The following is a 22,046-nucleotide window of genomic DNA, read 5'->3' as shown; positions in this document are numbered from 1 at the left end:
AGCCAGTGGTGTCAAACTCCAGTCCTCGAGGGCCGCTGTCCTACAACTTTTAGATGTGCCTGTGACAGCTGCCCCTGCTGTCACACAAAATTGGTAATGGTTTTCTGTTTTCTTTAATGTTACTTTACATATATTAATTAGTGTTTAGTTTAGATTTATCTATATCTTTGAAATTATTTTTATTAGTCTGACTTTTTAAGTTAACTATTTGAAGTGCACACATTTAGTTAACTTTATTTGTCAGTTCTTTGTATTTTTTGTTAAAGACAACCATTTAATTTCTTCCTTTTGAGTTATTAGTTTCCTTTGGACCTGCCCCTGGAAATTATAGATGAGCTCCAGCTGACTGAGGTCCACGGATGTCAAACTCCCTCAGCGGGCCGGTCCATTTGTTTACCAGGGGGAGGGGATATTTGGTTTATAGTTTATTTTGACCATTTATTTAATGTTTCTTCTTTTTGAAAGTTAGTTTAAATTTGATATTTATTTAATTTAAAGATTTAATAATGATCTCACTAATATTTGTTAGGTTCTTGTGTGTTTAGTTACCCCCTTGTGTGTGTTAGCAGTGGTCTGATCAGCCACTATTTAAGTTTCCCTCATGTCTTGTTTGTGAGGTCAGTTTGTGCTTGAGTTTCTTTTGTTACCACTTGAGTTACATTTTGTTATGTTGACCTCAGTTTTGGGCCCAATTTGTCATTTTGAATTATTTTGGACATTTTTTGTAATAAATTAAGATTATTTTTGGAAATTATTTTACGTCTCCTTGGCTGGTTTATGCAAAACCCTCACAGTGCCTCTGCTGCTCCACACCTGAATAGAATAATTGGGTCATTAGCAAGGCTGTGGAGAAGTGATCTGCACAAGGAGGAGGCAATTAAACCATTTCATTCCAGTGTTTTGTACCTGTGGCACATCTAAAAACTGCCGGACACCGGCCCTTGAGGACTGGAGTTTGACCCCTGTGCCTTAAGCTGTCCCTTTAAGTCAGGGGTGTCGAACTCCAGTCCTCGAGGGCCTGCAACTTTTAGATGTGCCTCTGCTGCACCACACCTGAACAGAATAATTAGGTCATTAAGGCTCTGGAGAACTGATCTACACAAGGAGGAGGTGATTAAGCAATTTCATTCCAGTGTTTTGTACCTGTGGCACATCTAAAAACTGCTGGACAGCGGCCCTCGAGGACTGGAGTTTGACACCTGTGCTTTAAGTTGATTGTCATGTGTGCTTCCGGGTTTCTCCTCTTTTCTCCCAACATTGCTGCTGAAAAAGGGAAGGGATGCAGGAGCGAGGAGAAGGGGGACAATTGAACACAACAAACAAAGAAGGCGGTAGGAGCTGATTTGGTGGATCACATAAGCTGTACATTGACTGTAGTAGCATGGCTTCTACATCAGGAGGAAATAGTGGAAATGAAATGGAGTGGATGATATCGAGGTCAGCAAAAATGAAATGAGCAATCAGAAAGAGACATGAAAGGGCAAGAAGTTGGTCGGATGAAAGTGAGCGAGGAGCGGAAGGCAGTAAAAGGACAAAAATAAACCAAAGAGTGAGTTCACGGGAACAAGATAACAGTAACAGAAGTGGAATACAAAGTTGTGGTGGAATTTCAGCAAGAAAGTGGTTATATTCATCCGATAAAGATAACCAAAGCAATAGAGGTAGAGATAGGGAAAATCAAAACGGCTAGAATCATGAACAACAGAAAAGTGATAATTCAAGCTATTAGTGAGGCACAACAACAGAAGATAATCAAAATGAAAACTTTGATGGGAGAAAGAATTAAATCATATATATACCAGGTTATATGGCAAGGTTGAGAGGAGTAATTTCAGGAGTTCCACTTGAAATGACAATGGAGGAGGTGAAGAATGAAATCAAAGGAGGGAAAATAATAAATGCCACCAGGATTAAAAGTAGAAGAGAAGGGGAACTCAAAGACACTATGGCTGTGATATTACAGTTTGAAAATAACATGCCAGAAAATATACAGCTAGGATTCATGAACTATAAAGTTGGAGAGTACATCCCAAATCCGCTCAGATGTTTTACCTGTCAAAGATGCATTTTTGACATCTGACAAACAAAAAAACAATATTTAAAGAAAAAAAACAATACCACTATGTAACCCAGGTGTCCGCCATGACCCAATCACCTTCCTCCCACCACCACATCGTGTTAGTATTTTTCTTTATATTATATTTTAGTTTACGTGTTTAAGTTAGTTATTTCATTTAGATATACATTTTCTAATGGGTGCACACTTTAGTTAATGTCTGTCTGAATGGTGTACTTACACTTGTGTTTTGTTTGAGGTGCTGCTGATTCAAACAGCTGGAGGAGGAAACTTGGAGCGTACCATTTGTCTTGAAAGACTGAAGGATGAGACTTGTTTCAAGTTGTTTTTAATTAGTTAATCTTGTCACTTAAACATTCACTTATTATTGTTTCTGTTAAGTAAAAGTTAGTTTTGCTTTATTTGTTTCATAGAATGCTTTAGTTAATTTTGTATTTATTTATTCTTTTGTTATGTCCCTCAAGTGATAGATTTAGGTTACTCCACCCCTATTTAAGCAGCCTTTTGTTCTTTGTTAGGAAGGTCAGTTTTGTTTGTGTTCAGTTAGAGTTCAATTGACCTCAGTTAAATTGGGCCCAAGATTGTTATTTATTTTTGCATTGAATTTTTATGTTTTGTTTGCTATTTTGGAAAAATTAAATTGAAATTTTTTCTAATTTGAACTCTTTTTGTCCTCGTTTGAGTCGGGTCCATCACAGTTGGTGTCAGGAGTGGGATATTTTTCCAAAATGCCTGGAAGGGGAAAAGGACGAACAAGAGGAGAACCCGGTTCTGAGCTGGATGAAAGAGTGGCTGTTGAGGAACAAGGAGCTGTTGGTGGAGTGTTTGACATGGAAGAGGAGAGGAGTGAACCAACATTAACAGACTTGGCCAATCTTCTCAAAGCTCATATAGGACATCAGAAGGCCAAAGAGGACCACTGGACCAGAGAAACTGCTAAGCAACAACAGAAATTCGAGGAACTACAACAGCAGTTCAGATTGTTTAAAAGGGAGAGCCAACCTGAGACCACTCCCACTGCTCCACTGACCTCACCAGTGCGGCCTACACAATCACCAGTGCGGCCTACACAATCACCAGTGCGGCCTACACAATCACCAGTGCGGCCTACACAATCACCAGTGCGGCCTACACAATCACCAGTGCGGCCTACACAATCACCAGTGCGGCCTACACAATCACCAGTGCGGCCTACACAATCACCAGTGCGGCCTACACAATCACCAGTGCGGCCTACACAATCACCAGTGCGGCCTACACAACCACCAGATCCTGGAGTTGCAGCTTCACCTCAACACAGTCAATCAGGTGACCTATATTCACAGGCGTATGTTTCTCATGCACCTAAATTACAAAAATTGAGTGAAGAAGATGACATTGAACATTTTCTCATTACTTTTGAAAGAATAGCTTCTGCCTGCAGGTGGCCAAGAACTGACTGGGCTTTCCATTTAATACCTCTGCTAACAGGCAAAGCTAGAAGTGCCTTTGTGCACATGGATGTTGATGTGTCTATGAACTATGATCAAGTTAAATTAGCTGTTTTGCAAAAGTATGACATTAACAGTGAAACCTACAGGCAAAGATTCCGCTCGCTTCAGGTGGAGCCAGAAGAAACTCCAAAGGAGCTCTACATAAGGCTGAAGGAGCTGTATGTCAAATGGGTGCAACCTAACGGTAAAACAGTTGAACAAATTAATGAAATAATGATTCTTGAACAATACCTAAGGATGTTGTCACCAGAACTTCAAGTTTGGATAAAAGAACATAATCCAAAGACTGCAAGGGAGGCTGCTGAACTGGCTGATGTGTTTGTGGCTGCGAGGAGGAAGAACTCCTGGGCTTTTCAAAGCTGGAAAAAGGATGGCCGCCATCAATCTCCAGCCCAACCAGTTTCAGCTGTGGGTAAGCTACCTATGAAAGAGAGATTTGTCTCAAAAGTTCAATGGAAAAAAACCTACTTGTTACTTATGTGGACAGGAGGGTCATACTAAACCAATGTGTCCTCAAAATGCTGTTAAGTTGTCCCAGATGTGTTTTGTGCCCAGGAAAGAGATTCAAAATGTTGGAGCAATGAATCAATTAATGGAGACCTCTGTGGAGCTTAACGGTCGGGCACTGAGGGCCCTGATTGATACAGGGAGTACACGGACTTTGGTCCAGAGCAGGTACATCACACCCCAATTTGTTTGCACAAGTGAGACTGTTCCAATCTGCTGTGTCCATGGGGACAAAAAATATTATCCAACAGCAGATGTTTTTGTGACTATAAAAAGACAAACTTATGTGCTTAATGTTGGGGTAGTAGATAACTTGCCATTTCCAGTAATTCTTGGCAATGACCTGCCATTGCTGATTGACCTATTGAATTCTCCTCAGTGTAATGTTGCTCTAACTCGGGCCCAAGCAAGGCAATCTGAGGAAATTGTTTCTGACCTCAGTACCTTACCATTTCACAATGTGGAGTTTTTCACAGAGGACACTAAAGACAGAAAATCCAAAAGAATGCGGAGAAGGGAAAAGTTTGAAGGGACGGTGGTTGTTCCTTCTGATGTACCAGAGCCTGAGGTACTCAAAGACTTCAAAATTCCTGGAAATATATTGGAGCTGCAAAACCAGGATTCGAGTCTTGTGAGATGCTTTAAAGATGCCAAAGTCAATAAAAATGATTTTTGTCATTCAACATGACATTCTTTACAGACAAAATGGGCCAATTAAACAGCTTGTGGTTCCCAAATCAGTTAGAGAAACTGTTTTGAAGTTGGGCCATTCAATTCCCTGGGCTGGCCACCTGGGGAAATATAAGACCTTAGCCCGTATAAAGCGCTGTTTTTTTTGGCCTGGCTTGCATAAAGATGTTTTGCAGGAGCTGTCCAGAGTGCCAAATGACATCAGCTAGACTCCCTGGTAAAGCTCCTCTCCAACCGCTTCCAGTTCTGAGTACACCATTTCAACGCTTGGGTATGGACATAGTAGGCCCGGTTGAAAGGAGTAAAGCAGGTAACCGGTTTATGCTGGTCATTGTGGATTACACAACTAAATATCCAGAGGTTTTTCCCTTGAAAGTTGTCAAAGCAAAGAATGTTGCATTCTGTTTGGTGCAATTTTTTTCCAGAGTTTGCTTTCCTCAGGAAATACTGACTGACCAGGGCACCAATTTCATGTCCAAGCTGCTTAAAAACGTTTATCAGTTGCTGGGAATTAAAGGACTAAGAACAACACCTTATCATCCACAAACAGATGGCCTCACTGAACGGTTTAATCAAACACTTAAACAAATGCTACGGAAATTTGTGAGTGAAACAGGCTCTGACTGGGACCAATGGCTCCCATACATTCTGTTTGCATACAGAGAAGTTCTCCAGGCCTCCACTGGGTTTTCTCCCTTTGAGCTATTATTTGGCCATGAAGTGAGGGGACCCTTGACTGTTCTAAAGGAACTATGGGAGGGGGGACGAACTAACAAAGAACCTTTAAATGTTGTATCTTATGTGCTTCAGATGAGGGAGAAGTTGGAGAGGATGACAATCCTGGCCCAGGAGCACATGAAGACTTCTCAGCTCAAACAGAAGACCTGGTACGACTCTGCAGCCCAGGAGAGAGGGTTTGAACCAGGCCAGAAAGTGCTTGTGATGCTGCCTTCAGAGGACAGCAAGCTACTGGCCAAGTGGCAAGGACCTTATGAGGTACTGGAGAAACTGGGACCAACAACATACAAAGTCTCTGTTCCAGGTAAAAGCCGCTCTACTCGCATTCTCCATGTAAACCTGCTGAAGCAGTGGGTGTCCCGGAGCCAAGAAAAACCTGCCTCCTTTTACATCCGAAGTGCAGATGATGAAGAACTTGAGGAACAATATTTTCCTGTTAAATCAGGTTCTAAGCCCAGTTTGGATCATCTATCAGAAGATAAACAGTCAGAGGTGAGGACTGTTTGTCCATTGAGTGTGTTCCAGGAGAATCCAGGCTACACTGATCTGATAACACATGACATTACATTAAAAGAGGATGCTGCTCCAAAACGACTGAGCTATCGCATACCTGAGAGACTTCTTGAACCACTTAAAAAGGAAGTTGAGTTAATGCTGTCCCTCAGGATTATTGAGGCATCACAGAGTGAGTGGTGCAATCCAATTGTTCTTGTCCCTAAAAAAGATGGAACACTAAGGTTTTGCATTGACTTCCGCTATCTAAATTCAGTCTCAAAATTTGATTCTTATCCAACACCACGAATCGATGATCTTATTGAAAGACTAGGCAAAGCAAAATACCTCACCACTATTGATCTTTCCAAAGGATATTGGCAAGTGCCACTCTCCCCCAGGTCCAAAGAGCTGACGGCTTTCAGAACACCATGGGGCCTTTACCACTTCAGAGTAATGCCATTTGGATTGCACGGGGCTCCTGCCACATTCCAACGCCTAATGGATAAGGTACTTAATGGCCTTTCACAGTTTGCCTCTGCATATCTGGATGACATCATTGTTTACAGCAATTGCTGGGATGAACATCTGCAACATCTACAAGTAATCTTTGAGTGTCTCCAGAAAGCAGGATTGACAGTAAATCCAGCCAAGTGTGCCATAGCAAAGAGGGAGACAGAGTACCTGGGCTTCGTCATCGGAGGAGGATTGGTGAAGCCACAAATTAAAAAGATTGAAGCCATCCAGTCCTGTCCCCTTCCCCAGACAAGAAAACAACTTAAATCCTTTTTGGGTATGTCTGGTTGGTATCACAGATTTATCCCTAATTATTCTGCTAGAGCTGCCCTTCTTACAGACATGACCAGTCTTAGGGGCCCAAACATTCTACAGTGGTCTGAAAAAGCTAAGCAAGCATTCAGAGACATTCAGCAGGCCTTAAGTAGAGATCCTGTGCTCCATTGCCCTGATTTCCAGCAGGAGTTTATTTTACAAACCGATGCATCAGACAAAGGTCTTGGTGCTGTGCTCCTTCAAGGTTCTCCAAATGATCGTCATCCAATCGCCTTCATCAGCCGTAAACTTTTCCCTAGAGAAACCCGTTATTCCACAATAGAGAAGGAATGTCTGGCTATAAAGTGGGCGTTGGACTCACTTCGTTACTATCTCTTGGGAAGACAGTTTGTATTGGAAACTGACCACAAAGCTTTAAAATGGCTGGAGAAGATGAAGGACACAAATAGTCGAATAACCCGCTGGTACCTTGCCAAGCAGCCCTACAAGTTTGAGGTGCATTACATCCCTAGCAGACAAAACATTACTGCTTACTACTTGTCCCGCTGTGCCAGCGAGCCTTCAGAGGAGGGGGAGTGTGTGGTGGATGCTCCTCCCACCACCACATCGTGTTAGTATTTTTCTTTATATTATATTTTAGTTTAAGTTAGTTATTTCATTTAGATATACATTTTCTAATGGGTGCACACTTTAGTTAATGTCTGTCTGAATGGTGTACTTACACTTGTGTTTCGTTTGAGGTGCTGCTGATTCAAAACAGCTGGAGGAGGAAACTTGGAGCGTACCATTTGTCTTGAAAGACTGAAGGATGAGACTTGTTTCAAGTTGTTTTTAATTAGTTAATCTTGTCACTTAAACATTCACTTATTATTGTTTCTGTTAAGTAAAAGTTAGTTTTGCTTTATTTGTTTCATAGAATGCTTTAGTTAATTTTGTATTTATTTATTCTTTTGTTATGTCCCTCAAGTGATAGATTTAGGTTACTCCACCCCTATTTAAGCAGCCTTTTGTTCTTTGTTAGGAAGGTCAGTTTTGTTTGTGTTCAGTTAGAGTTCAGTTGACCTCAGTTAAATTGGGCCCAAGATTATTTATTCTTTGATTTATTTTTGCATTGAATTTTTATGTTTTGTTTGCTATTTTGGAAAAATTAAATTGAAATTTTTTCTAATTTGACTCAAACTCTTTTTGTCCTCGTTTGAGTCGGGTCCATCACACTGCTGCTAACTGAGTTTTAATGTCTTGATACAGAGTTCTCAATGTCCTTTTAGAGAAACATACTGTGACAAACGCAGCTCTGAGGAATAATCAGTTTTGTCAGCAGGGTGCCAGACAGGCTTAAAAGGTGTTTGCATGAAATGTGGTGAAGAGATCAGAGCAAGATTGAACAGTCACTGTTTCAATAAAGGTTTGGCATCTGACAAATTCTTCATTTTTAGCTGAATTTGTGGAGAAGTTCTTGTTCAGTGATGAAGGAGAATGTCTAGAAGTTAGTTGTTAAGATAAACATTCTCCATGAAAATATTGTCAACAGTTTGTTCCTCCATCTCGGACTGAAATATACGAGATGCATGAATAAATTCATGCAGTTTTTTAAATTTTTATTGTATCTTTCTTTGCTACAGGTGAACTCAGATCTGTTCAGATTCAGAGAGAGTACGTGGAAAAGATCCAGAAGAAACCTCCAAAGACCACTGCAGCCTTCGCCACATATTCTGATTTGTTGTTCTGATATTAGCTTCAATCTGCTGAGACAGTAACATATATTAACTGTGGTTTTAGCTTGAATATATATATATATATATATATATATATATATATATATATATATAAGGTTTTTTCTGGTATAATTTGTCAAATTGAGATTTTTAGAATTTAGATATTTTCACATAAAAAAACTTTCCACATAACTTTGTACTTTTTGTCTGTCTGGCCTGATATAAAGATATCAAATTAGATGTTCAAACACTTTTTTCCTTGGATTAATACTATTTATTTCAAATTATATTGCATTACTGGTCCTCGCTGCAACAGACTGGCAACCTGTCCAGGGTGAACCTCGCCTCTTGCCCGAAACGTTCGCTGGAGATAGACACCAGCACCTCCTGACCCCACAAGGGAGAAGGGTGAACAGAAGATGGATGGATGGATGGATGGATGGATACTGCTCTCTTGTGTCCTCTACGTCTCTGATCCTGTAATTGTATTTTTCTAATCATTAGTTAATTTAAAATGCTAACGTCTTTCTTGATTTATTTTTTTTTTGTTTAGTTTTACTATTTTTAATCGAATTTCATTAAATTATTGATCTATACTACTTACATTTTCTAATGTTTTACTCTTCTGTAGTAGAATAAATTATTTTTTATCATTACTTTTGCCTCGGTAGCCTTTAATGACATCGATACAGTCCGGCGAATGTTTGTTTGCAGACAGTTTGCCGGACTTCAAAATGAAACAAACGTCAATGGAGAGCGTCACCTGTCGCTAAATGTCCGCAGACAACGTTCACCGGACGTTGGTTGAACGTTCACTTAACGATCGTTTAACGTCCGTTCAACAAATGCAATAGTGTTTCAACTGGACGAACAACCAACGTTCGCCTAACGTCCATCTGACGCATGTTGCGTTACCAGTTGTAGATCAAACTTTTACTGAATGAAGGGGAGGGACTGAACTCCTCAGGAAGCTGGAAGGCAGAACTTTATTTCAATGAACCCTCCGGTGACTCTTTTACACATTTACCTCTGTGTGTCCTGCTGACTGACAACCCCCTCAGTGGACCAGTTTGCTGAGGATTTTTTATTTGATTTTTTTTAGAAATCCCACGATGAGCGTCGGTGGCAGCAGCAGGGAGAGGATGCTCTGCATGGGGTGGAAAGTTTTCAGATAAGGTGCAACAAGCTGGTGTTTAGACAAGTCTGTTCGCGCCGTCTTCACGAGCAGATAATTTTGGTGTTTCGCTCTGGAAGTACTGGCCTCAGGAGAAGTTTTGCCCTCCCACTGAAGCCAATGTGGACACGACGATGAATGATCCAACGACGACGAAAAATTCGCCAATGAGAGACGTACCTCCGACCGTCTTTGTTCTTCTGTTCATTTCTGGGGTGGTCGGGAATCTCATCGCCATCGCAGTTTTGTGCAGAACTCGCAGAAAGAAAAGGGAGACCATGTTTTACACGCTCGTATATGGCCTGGTCGTGACGGACCTCATCGGCACGCTGCTGACCACTCCGGTCACTATAGCCACTTACGCACAGGGACAGTGGGTCGGAGGGGACCCGCTGTGCCAGTACATGGGCTTCGACTTGCTCTTCTTCTCCCTGACGGGACTCAGCATCATATTTGCCATGTCTGTGGACAGATACATCGCCGTAAACTATCCCTACTTCTACAACAACCATGTGAAAAAGAAGCATGCCGGACACACCCTGGTGGCCATCTATATCTCCAACGCGCTCTTCTGCGCGTTACCCGCCATGGGCTTCGGGCAGGTGGTGATTCAACACCCGCAAAGCTGGTGCTTCTTGGATTGGCGAACCAAACATACCACCCATGCCGTCTACTGTTATATGTACGCCGGAGTCAGCATTTTTCTCATCTTCTTCACTGTCGTCTTTAACGTGCTGCTGTGCGTGGTTCTGCTCCGGATGCACAAGCGCTTATTGCGCAGGATGTCGCAGGCAACCGACGCCGGGCGCAGCGTGGACTCGCGGAGGAAATCGATGATCTTCGTACATCTGGCCGACTCAGAGATTCAGATGGTGCTTGTGCTCGTGGCCACAACGGTGGTGGTGCTCATCTGCTCCATCCCACTTGTAGTAAGTATTCAAGCTGCTTGTCATCCATACGCACCATTACGCACTGCCATTTCAATGATTGTATCTGGGAAAGTTGCTGAAATCCGACTACATTTGTGAATATTGTATTTCTGTCCATTTGTCTAGCCTTTGGGTAACTACTAATGCTATTAGAAGACGCCCATTTTTGAACATTGTTTTTTTTTAAATGCCTGTTCAAACTGAAGTTCGTAAAGTACCGTTTACAGGGTAGGAGCCCTACAGGAAAAGTAAATTATCGTAAACTGAAGATAAGAAATACATCAAAGTCATGACAGTAAAACCTAAGCATCACATTAAAAGGAATGAATAACTGCATGATTAAATCTGATTAAATGATTGTTGCCCTCCATGGGAAAAATGCAGAAGTTGGTTTTAATCCTAATTGAAGAGAGCCCAATGTTTTTGCACATCAGTTTTTCCAGGAAGTCAGAAACAAAATGCTGTCATCCTAAATGCAGAATATTCTTCTGCGTTTAGGATGAAGACTATTCAGTGTTTTACAGGCTATCAGGTTGCCAGTGCTGTGATTTTAACAGCTGATGACATGATTTATTGCAGTGGTGTTGGTCTGAACTCTGGCAGCAGCATTTTATATACAAGGTAAAGACGGCATCAAAAATATTCCAACCTGAAAATAAAAGCTTGCAGCAGTTTTTCTGTCTCCAGTTTACACAGGAATCCCAGACCACAGATTTTATCAAGAGGGTCATTTATTAATGGACATTAATCTGGATGAACTACGATCTGGATGTTAGAATTTAGGTCTGAGTTCATAATTACACGTTTTGCATAGTTAGTTTTCTAATCTCATTGAGACTAGCAGAGTCTTAATCTCTGACCTTTAATATTTGTGTTTAAAAGAATAAACAGTTTTATCTGCATTGAGTTTAAAGAAGTTTTGACCCATTTATTCCTTGATTGAGTGATTAAAATAGTAGATGAGTAGATATAAATGTTTGCCTAAGGTTGGGTTAATAGGTATTGAAATGAAGTGGCCCAGGAGAAGCTTCTCAAGGAATGTCTCATGTAATTTAGGGCTGGATAATATGGTTGAAAAACTTGTCATAATATAAGCATTTCGATATCGATAATGTCGATATAAATCATTATGGATTACTTTTTTATTTTAAATATCTGAAGTGCCGAACCCGTGGCATGACCGTTCCTGTTTTGCCCACAGTTTTTACTCCACCATGACGTTGTTTCTTATTTTTAAGCCATGATGAAGAAACCATAAACCGACACTGCACAAGTTACTCAACATGTTGTTGCTAGGTAACGAAAGAGTGAGAAAATTTGTTGATGCTACCACCAACCTAGCTTAGCTCTCTGTTAGAGATTGAGCAGTTAAAGCACTTCCTACAACTCCCAGAATGCTGTGCGGTTCTGGATCAGAGTTTTGTGAATATTCTATTTATTAAATATGCTATCAGGTGTGTTATCTATTGTTATTGATTACAGACTTTGTTATTATCTAAAAGTCAAAGCACAACCATCTGTATAGGTTTCATGGGCAATTCAGTAGAGATTCCTGATTTTTCTACAATGTCTACAAGAAAAGATTTACTTCTTATGTATTGAGTTATAGGATAATAAAAAATATCCTTTTGAAATAATAATCTGTTTAAATCCCACACAAATTTGGGATTTAGAAATAAACATTCGATATATATATATAATCACTTATAATTTTTCTTCTACTTCCCAGTAATATGCTTCACTATGTTACTCATACCATTCCAATAAAATGCATTGAAGTGATTGTAACAAAATTTGAAAAGGTTTAGAGCAGTGTTTCCCAATTCCGGTCCTCGGGGCCCCCCTGCCTGCATGTTTTAGGCGTTTCCTTCTGCCACACACCTGGGTTGAATCTTTGGGTGATTAACAGACTCCTGCAGTACTTGGTGGCTGCAGAAGATGTCATGCAATTATTTGAATCAGCTGTTCTGGTATAGAGGCACATCTAAAACATGCAGGTAGTACTGGAGTACAGGAATTGGGAAACACTGGTTTAGAGGATGTGAAAGCCTTAGCAAGGTAGACAAGATGCAAGCACATCTGTACAACTTCAATGCACCAATCAATGTGTTTCTGTTGCAGGTTCAGGTGTTCTTTAACCAGCTTTATAAGCCTCCAGTGGAGCTAAACATTACAAAGAGCCCAGATATATGGGCAATTAGCTTCGCCTCCTTGAACCCTATCCTGGACCCCTGGATATACATCCTTCTGCGTAAATCTGTTTTACATAAATGTATGGAGAAAATCAAGTATAGATTTGCCAAAGCAGGAATAAGAAGAAGGTCAGAGGCAGTTCACCTTTCAAGCATTCACCATGCCACCTCCACCAGCTGTCACTCTGTGGGCTATGTAGACCCACAGGTGGACAGGCGTACCGCTCAGGGTTTCCTCTACATGTCGGAGGACATTGAGACAGCTACTGAAAGCCAGCTACAGAAAACCAGACCGAGTGACTCAGAACAGAGAGAAGGAACAAGCGCATTCACAGATTTAACAGTGGTCACCTGCACAGAAGATCACTGATCACAGTGGAGGAGAAATGCATTCAACTTCTTTCTGAATAAAGAATGCTGACTTCTCATATTTCTTTACTGAGGCAGAAAGTCAGTTTTTTCTAGAAAAAAAATGTGTAAACATTAAAATGGACACTAAACTGATATTTTGTGACTCATTCAGTCAAGCTCTGTTATCATGAACATAGACGGAGTTGACAAGTTCTCATTGGAAAACACTAGTCTGCTTGGAAACTGCCTTTTTCCAAGGAAAGAAGCACTACAATTTGCTTTAAACAAGTTTTTATTGGCACTGATGTTGATGAGCTCAGATGCTGAAAATAAACAATGTCTGCACATCGAACTAGAGTTGAAATGTAGTGTGCCTATAATTATTTAACTTAGCTCTGAAAATATCTTAGACCCCTAAGTAATTGGATTAATTCAGCTTCAGTAATGACAAATATATTTAAAAATCTCAAAAAGTATTAACTGAGGGCTGGATGCAAAACCATTAGTTGCTGTTTGTCAGATGTCAAAAAAGCATCTGACAAACAAAAAAACAATATTTAAAGAAAAAAAAACAATACCACTATGTAACCCAGGTGTCCGCCATGACCCAATCACCTTCCCTTAAGCCAGTGGTGTCAAACTCCAGTCCTCGAGGGCCGCTGTCCTACAACTTTTAGATGTGCCTCTGCTGCTCCACACCTGAATAGAATAATTGGGTCATTAGCAAGGCTGTGGAGAAGTGATCTGCACAAGGAGGAGGCAATTAAACCATTTCATTCCAGTGTTTTGTACCTGTGGCACATCTAAAAACTGCCGGACACCGGCCCTTGAGGACTGGAGTTTGACCCCTGTGCCTTAAGCTGTCCCTTTAAGTCAGGGGTGTCGAACTCCAGTCCTCGAGGGCCTGCAACTTTTAGATGTGCCTCTGCTGCACCACACCTGAACAGAATAATTAGGTCATTAAGGCTCTGGAGAACTGATCTACACAAGGAGGAGGTGATTAAGCAATTTCATTCCAGTGTTTTGTACCTGTGGCACATCTAAAAACTGCTGGACAGCGGCCCTCGAGGACTGGAGTTTGACACCTGTGCTTTAAGTTGATTGTCATGTGTGCTTCCAGGTTTCTCCTCTTTTCTCCCAACATTGCTGCTGAAAAAGGGAAGGGATGCAGGAGCGAGGAGAAGGGGGACAATTGAACACAACAAACAAAGAAGGCGGTAGGAGCTGATTTGGTGGATCACATAAGCTGTACATTGACTGTAGTAGCATGGCTTCTACATCAGGAGGAAATAGTGGAAATGAAATGGAGTGGATGATATCGAGGTCAGCAAAAATGAAAAGAGCAATCAGAAAGAGACATGAAAGGGCAAGAAGTTGGTCGGATGAAAGTGACCCCCCCCCCTCCCCAGCCTCCAGATTCTGCGTTACGCCCCTGAGTTTGATGTCGCAGCGCACAGAGCTCCTCCTGCAGCTCCAGCTCAGATGGCTGCACAGATTTGTGACACTTACCGTAATATTAATAATTATAACGGTGCTAACTTGCCATTATAATCATTGCCAACTACGGACACGTTTATTCGTGGCTGTTTTCACGTTTATTGCGCTGTTCATATTGGTCTCGATGTTTGCAGTTTTCTGGAGCGCAACGCGAAGCTCGACGTCATTGAGAGGTAATAAATTAAGTTGACATTAACAAAGACACAGCGGGACGGATCATCCGGGAAATGATGAACAGGGAGAGACTGACTAAAACTACCTTAATGACGGACAAATTCTGGGATTTATTATGAGTCTCTGCTTATTTCCAAGCCCAAATGAGTAACTTCACGTTCAAAAACGAGCCCAAAAAGGCGCAACCCGCCACTCATTAAATTTGCAAGCGACTTTTAAAAGATGAAGCCCAAAGCCGCTTATAATAATCGGACTTGGCGACAGAAACTGAAAATAGTTCCAGTTTTTCCACCAACAAAATGCGCATCTCCCCCCATTTTTAACATTTCTGTTGCATAGAGACGTCGGTCACTCGACAAGACGAGTAGAGGAAATACGATTAAATAACAAAAGAAGATAGTAACGCAGTAACGCAAAAATGATTTTGATAAGTAACTGTAGTCTGACTACTGGATTTGAAATAGCAACGCGTTAGATTACTCATTACTGAAAAAAGTGGTCCGACGTCAGTAACGTTACTGACATCACTGGCCAAAACATCCTCTAAGGTGGGAAACATTTCCACTGATCCCCGCTCCACACGCGCACCCCACAGTACCAACTTTTTCCTAAATCCACAGAGTTGATCGTGTGCGTAAAAGACGTTTCTCTCACATCAGTAGACAGCAAGCAGATAGCTTTTCCGGTTTACTTTTTCCCTCGCACCGCGCCTCCCCTAAAGTGCTCTGGCGCCCCCCAGGGGAGGCGCGCCTCACACTTTGAAAACCGCCGTTTTATACTATATTAAAAAAGGTTCTTAGTGGTGAGTTAAAGCCTTTAAGCCCTCAAGCTAAAGAGCATCATTGATACGCACCAAAAGTTAGCAAAATATGATGCAACATTCTTGCAACATGCTTGTAATTATTTTTGCAATGCCTCTATGATAATCTGAACTTAAGGTAAAAGAAAACTATGAGACCAAGATGAGAGGCAGCTACATATATTACTGCAATTTAAACCCTCATCTGTGCAGGAGTACACCTTGGTAAAGTTGATTTTAGTTGCTGCTTTTACCTTTGTGTATGGAAGAACATACAAAAACATTGATTTAAATGAACCAACTTACTGAAAGTCTTGCTAAATTATGTGAAGCAAATGTTCTCTCTAACATAACCTTATCACATGTAATAACTATTTTTAGATTAAATCATGAATATAAGTGTGAAAAACAATTTAATAATCCTCCTGTGTACTTTTATTGTCATTGGCTACTCTTACAGACTATACAAACACTTCCCACCAGTAGAAGAAAAAAATCCCAAAACACAGTTATTTCCCACTTTAAAAAGAGAGCTGATGAAATATTTTGAAGGATGTACCGTGTTTGTTTTAAACTCTCTTTAACATTTCACCTCATGTGGCTAACTTTTTCCTATTTTCTTGGCTTACATAACAGTGCAGTTCAGAGTTACCAGTTGTGTCATGGGAACTCGCTGATATGCAAAATTGAGCCTTAGCAACTTTAAAACAACTCACTCTCCATGCTGTATATTTATCAGCGATTCGAGACGGTCAGCACACAAATGATCCTTGAAGACTAAACTCTAGATGGGAGTATAAAATGTTTATCTTGATTTGATCTCAGATCATATACTCAAGGCAAAAAGTAAGGAAATTTGTGTTTGATTGATTGATTGTTTTCCTGCAGCCCAGATGCCAAACCTTCAGTTTTAGAACCATGATGTCATTTTAAATACAGAACAAAAAGTCAATAATTCAAAGTTTTAACAGTCATATTAATCATTAGTTGTTAACTGATTGTATCAATTGCTGTATAGATGTACATGTGCAGGCCCCCATACTGAAGATACTAAATAAATTTCTGATCACATGTACTGGCACTTACATTCACAGTTTTACTTTAAGAATAAATAGAAAATTATGGCTTTGCACTTTTACCTTCAGTTTTTATTTGCTAGATTAAGGTTTTGCACTGAAGAGGTTCTTTGTCTCTGTGGGTCACTTAATATGTTAAATGATAAAAATAGGTTTGGTTTGTTTAATTTGTTTGTTCTGGTATTACTGAGGTCTCCCTGGTAAATTTGGTCTAAAACCACCATGAATTAATAAGATGTTGCTGATGTTTGATAAAAGTTTAGCAGATTTTTGCATCTTCTTAATTTAACAGTTATTCCCGTTGCTTCTGTGTTTCAAAATCTGAAAATGTCTATGAAAATAAACCCAGACACTCCTCAGACTCGCCGACAATTTTTATAAACACTCAGGATTATTTGCTGTGGTGGAGGATGTGGTATTTCCAAGAGCAGATGGTTTTCTGTCAGTGGTCTTCACATGCCAAACGTATGTTTATTTTAGTTTATTTGAACTATTTGGACTGTGCAGAAAATGCAATTGTGAGTCACTGCAGTTGTTTTATGCATGCTGTATAAAAATGCCTGTCTGGTTTGGAAATTCTTCTGAAAGGTACAGAAGGTCTTTTGCAGAGACATGATTTACTGAAGGAGTCGTTTAATCTGCACAGAAGAACCAACTGGAACATCCATAAATCTTTTCTTTGTATGACTTTAAAAATTTTATGAAATTATTGAGATCAAAAGGAGGAATCAAAATGTGGATGTGGCTGATATTAGTCATAGTAAATGCTCTGCTTGTGGGTTTCTGTTTGCTTTATGTGAGTGAGTTGAAGCAAATGCACCAACAATCGGGACCCTTAAAGTAAACAAATAAGTAAACCTCTCCTCTAAAACAAACAGGAGCCACTGTAGTGAAAAGGAAATCTCTCATTACATTTAACAAACCTCCAATCTTATATAACATCTGTTAGGGGTGTCAGTAATTTTCTAACTTTGCAACTGCGCATGTCCTCACAATAAATGTATATATTGTGTTTCTGCAGTGAGATTTGAAGATGCTTTAGGGTTTTTGGAGTTTTACTTAGAAAAGTGCGTCCCAATACATAAATGTACCACAAACATCAATAAAAATATGTAGCAATGGCTGCATTTCAAATGAAACAATAAAAGACAAGCCTTTGACTAGAAAAGCAAAGAAATAAAACTCCGTCAGTGACCGCTGGAGAAAGGAACCGGCCCATACCTGCCAGGGGAAGCAGGTGGAGTTACTGGATGGGTGCAAAAAAGTCAAATGTCTGTAGAGTTTTTCTTGAAAATGTTTCAGGTCAGGAGATTTCCTCCATTTCATACTGACAGTTTGAATACATAGGTGTATTTTATAGCAACTGCATTGCTGTGAATCTCAGTCTTCATCTTGTGTAATTTTAATTTTTTTTCCTTTTGCTCAACACTCTTGTTCTTTCCAGTAGAGACCAGTACCACTAATTGCTGGTGTCGCCATGATGGGTGTAAATACTTTAGCAGCAACCAGAAACATGGAACCAGTGTGCTTACGTACAGGAACGATCTCCGATATCGCTTCTCTGCAGGCCTGAAGGCCACCAAAGATGTAATGAAGTGAACAAATGCAGATGTGGGAAAATAAGTTGTTGTCAATCTGTTCATGTTTGCTTTGACTGCAGCGGTGTAACTAAGAAGCTTATTGTAAAACAGACAAAGCAAAATTTATATTTGTCCAAATGTGCAAGTAAATGTGTATCCTTCCTCTCAAACTAATTTGATTTTTAAAGTTATGCAGCAAGAACAGGAAGAATGACATCAGAGAGATGTCAGTCTTTATTTCCATTTTGTTATTGCCAAACAAAAACCTTTTATCCTCCTTTAATTCATTTCCATAATTACTCTGTGTTCTTTGTCATACTTTTTTTAAAGTGAAGTTGATGGTTTTAAAAGACTAAAAAAAGATGCAGAGGGGAAACTGAAATGCTGACTGCTGCAACTGTTTAAGGTTTTGGGAGGACAACAAAAAGACGAGAGAGAGAAAACAACAACAATTGCCAATGTTAGCCTGGCGTTTCCTGCTAATCATAAACATATTTCCTTCACTGCAAAACACCAAAACTCACAAATTACTGGTTGGATTTTGCTTTTCTGTGGATTTCTCTACAAGCGTTTAACCACTTGTGCAGATAAAGGTTCCAATTGTTGTGATGAGGAGACTCTTGTCTTGGCTTCTGTATTTGAAATAATTTCCTCTTTTCTTTCATTCAGTTTTCTAACTATGATTGTTTAGATGTCCTCAGTTGCCCCGGTTACAACCTGTCCACTCACCACCAGTGAAGTAATCAGCTCAGCGGTTTGGACCCGTCCCTGTATGTCTGCATCCAGCACCAGTTCTTGTTTCATGCTGTGTGTTTTGGTGGTTCTTGATGTTTTTGTTTCTTTTATCCTGTTTTCCTGACAGCTTATTGAATTTAATATTTAGGTTCCTCATGTATCTACCTCAGCAGCGCTCAAATTTGGCTCAGCTGATTCACGTGACCATCTGGAGTGGACATCGTTTTTAGTTCATGATCTCATGACTGCATGACTGGATCACAGCTTCAGGATAATGAGCTTACCTGTGCAAGGTCACCTGCTGCATTTTCTATTTCCACTAATAAGGACTTTACTATCCAAATCTCTTGTTTTGTTAGTTGCACACAGAATAAAAGTTTTCCATGTTCTCCAAAGAGATTCCAGGTCCAACGTTTTGCCAAACTGCATGTTGTTGCTCATTTTAGTGCATCTGTTTAGAAACTCTGGATTTGCTTAAATCATCCTGACTCTTCTCTTGCATCCTTCTTATCTGCTATTTACTTTACTCTGCTTGAGCAAGATGTCTTCCCCCACAATTACTTTTTTATCTCATAAACCACCAAATCCACAATCGCAGCCGTTGTTGTTGCAGTGTGACATGCAAAATACTGAGCCGCGGCCCTGCTTTCACAGAGTTCCTTCTGCAGGAGCCTAAACAATAAACATTTGTACTTTGGGAAAGCAATTAAGATCATAATCTGAAGGCTATGAAAGCATCTGAAGTCAGAATCATACATGAGACATTTTTGTCTCCCACAGGAGTTTATGTTGCTTCTTCATGTTTATATCAGAAAGATAAATCAGGGTCAGTCGGTTCATTTCCAGGATTTGATAATTAATCAGTGTTTCACAGATCCATTTGTTCTGTTCCTCTGAGAAGACATGAATCAAGGACATCATGATTGTTAATTTGCTGAGATTTTATCAAAACTGTTTAATCAAATTACAAAATAAATGACTCACTTTGGTAATTTAAGCAGCCTGAAACTAATTTGGAGCCACATAATGGCTCAAGTTGCTAATTCTATCCTTCCTGTGTAAATCTCCCTTTTGTTGGGCATTTAATGAGTTTGGTTTTCTGAATGTTACATAAAGATATTTTTCTGAATTACCTCATTAACATTTAACTTTGTAAGGATGATTCTGACTCGGTTCTTGTGAACCACAACACGTCTCATTACCCAGCTTGCTTTAATCTTGTTTCTTAATAACAAAACCTTTTTTAATTGTGTGAAATTCTACATTTGTATTCACTGTTTTCGTAAGTTACTTATTGATTTTTGAGTCTTGTCAAATTATTGTAAGAACTTTAGGCTAAACACCATTTCCTGAACTAAACTTATTAGAGGTTCCAGCTGCACAGAGGTGACGTTGTTGTCTTTTCAAACTCTGGTTGTGCATCGTCTTCTTGTTCCCAGGTAGTTTGCGGTCCAGTCGTCACCTGCAGGCATGTTCATTTAATTAAAATGGGTAATTTTGTTGGTGAAATTGTCAGCATCCTTGATTCTCTTTCTGTCTGTGTAATTTCTGCAATCAATCCAAATGTAGACCTGAATTGGCTTTTAACCGGACGGAAAGCCACACAATTTGGCAATTGTTCTAAAAGACATACAAACCTAAGTGTATTGACATCCATCTATTGTCTTCAGCCACTCTGAGAGAGAACAGGTCACCGAGGGTCAAATGTTCAGGGAGGAAATCCAGACAACACTCTCCTCAGCAACAACTTCTAGTTCACTCCAGCTGTTCCTGGGCCAGAAGTCCCTCCAGCTAACTTCATGTCTGCCATGTGATGTTTCAGAAAAACCTGATCAGAAAGTAAGTAACTTTTCTTGATACACTCCGAAACATTGACATCGTCCAAATGAAAAAAGAAAATATGCTGAAGCTTTAACTTTCATGACAAAATCTTGATATGTTGCTTCTGTGTTTCAACATCTATCTATGCTCCTTATCTCCGGGAAGCGCACCGGTCCCTCCTGCAACAAGAGCATGATCTCGCCATCTTTGTGGTGTTCTCTGGCTGTCGACAACGACTTCAGCCAACAGCTTTACAAGATCTTTTGCTTTTGTTCCGGAGTTTCTAAGGAAATTTCACACCAAAGTACATGTGTCACAGAGTCTCCTTTCTGAATTTCATGATGGTTTTTCAACAGATCAACCTAACATCTTCAGATAAAAGCCAAAAATGGAAAGTCAAAAATGTCAACATTAAGTACATGCAAATATAGATTTTAAGGCTGTTTTAGGTATTTCTTTGTCTGTAGTAATAGTTTGTGTTTATCATCCCTGTATTTATTTTTTATGCTTTAACATCAACCTGGCAATGGGACTAGCGGTAGAAATGAAATACCTGGCAGTAATCGTATGTCTTTAAATGTAAGTGTACATTAATATGTATTATCCAATTTTAGAAAATAAACTTGAACTTAAATAAGATTTGTTTACAATTCACAGCATAACATCTCGGATTTCCAAACTTGCTTAAAGGTATAGAAATATTAGTGTTTGATGCTTTTGACTTTAAATCAAGCTATGAAAACATCCCTCCTAAAAATTGTGTATCTAAATATCAATTTTTCGTTGAAACTTGCGACACAATTGGTAGAGTTTATGGTCAAACAAAGCAAACTGTTCAATAATGAAAGCGTTTAGTGAGAAGATGTGCTTGAATTTAGTCCAGCCCTTTTAATGCAGCTGTCTCACGTCACAGAATAGCAAATTATGATCACACACACATTTTTAAAGCAAAGACAAAAAGACAAATCTAATCTGGGCAGGACCAGGAGTTGTAGTTTGCTTCAGTGATCAAGAGTAATAAAGAGCTTTGAAGACCAAACCCTTTGAATCTAGGCAATAAATTTGTGATAAATGCTGCAGATGAACTCCCAGGATGATCGGGACATCCTGTCTGCTGCTGTGTTGCATAAACTGCTTCCTTTACTGTTGACGAATCTGAAACATCTCAAAATCAGAATTGATTTATAGCATCCAGCATGTGTAGACTGTCGGGA

The 22,046-nt window shown here is 39.9% G+C and overlaps 1 protein-coding gene across 3 annotated transcripts; it reads left to right on the top strand.

Annotated features, from left to right (window-relative positions):
* Positions 1-9,336: 9,336 nt before the first annotated feature.
* Positions 9,337-21,395, top strand: LOC122827664 (prostaglandin E2 receptor EP4 subtype-like). Of its 3 annotated transcripts, none has more exons than XR_006370097.1 (3): positions 9,337-10,607; positions 20,682-20,850; positions 20,998-21,395. XR_006370097.1 is itself a non-coding variant. In XM_044110561.1 (3 exons), exons 2-3 carry the CDS (start codon positions 9,813-9,815, stop codon positions 13,167-13,169), a joined length of 1,236 nt encoding a protein of 411 aa, XP_043966496.1. In that variant the 5' UTR covers positions 9,352-9,510; positions 9,607-9,812; the 3' UTR covers positions 13,170-13,229. The 3 variants fall into 3 exon arrangements, 2 of the variants coding, with proteins under 2 accessions (XP_043966496.1, XP_043966495.1); XM_044110561.1 differs by lacking the exons at positions 20,682-20,850; positions 20,998-21,395 and adding an exon at positions 12,729-13,229 and having other exon boundaries at positions 9,352-9,510; positions 9,607-10,607; XM_044110560.1 differs by lacking the exons at positions 20,682-20,850; positions 20,998-21,395 and adding an exon at positions 12,729-13,229 and having other exon boundaries at positions 9,352-10,607.
* The last annotated feature ends 651 nt before the right edge of the window (positions 21,396-22,046 follow it).

The sequence above is a fragment of the Gambusia affinis genome, linkage group LG03, assembly GCF_019740435.1.
Source record: "Gambusia affinis linkage group LG03, SWU_Gaff_1.0, whole genome shotgun sequence".
Taxonomy (NCBI): domain Eukaryota; kingdom Metazoa; phylum Chordata; class Actinopteri; order Cyprinodontiformes; family Poeciliidae; genus Gambusia; species Gambusia affinis.
The sequence above is the reverse complement of the archived record's forward strand: the minus strand, read 5'-3'. Positions and strand labels throughout refer to the sequence as shown.

Coding starts and splice junctions, on each gene's coding strand:
- LOC122827664 (XM_044110561.1), top strand. CDS start 9,813: ATGAATGATCCAACGACGACGAAAAATTCGCCAATGAGAGACGTACCT. Junction 10,608..12,728: donor TCTGCTCCATCCCACTTGTA/GTAAGTATTCAA, acceptor TTTCTGTTGCAG/GTTCAGGTGTTCTTTAACCA.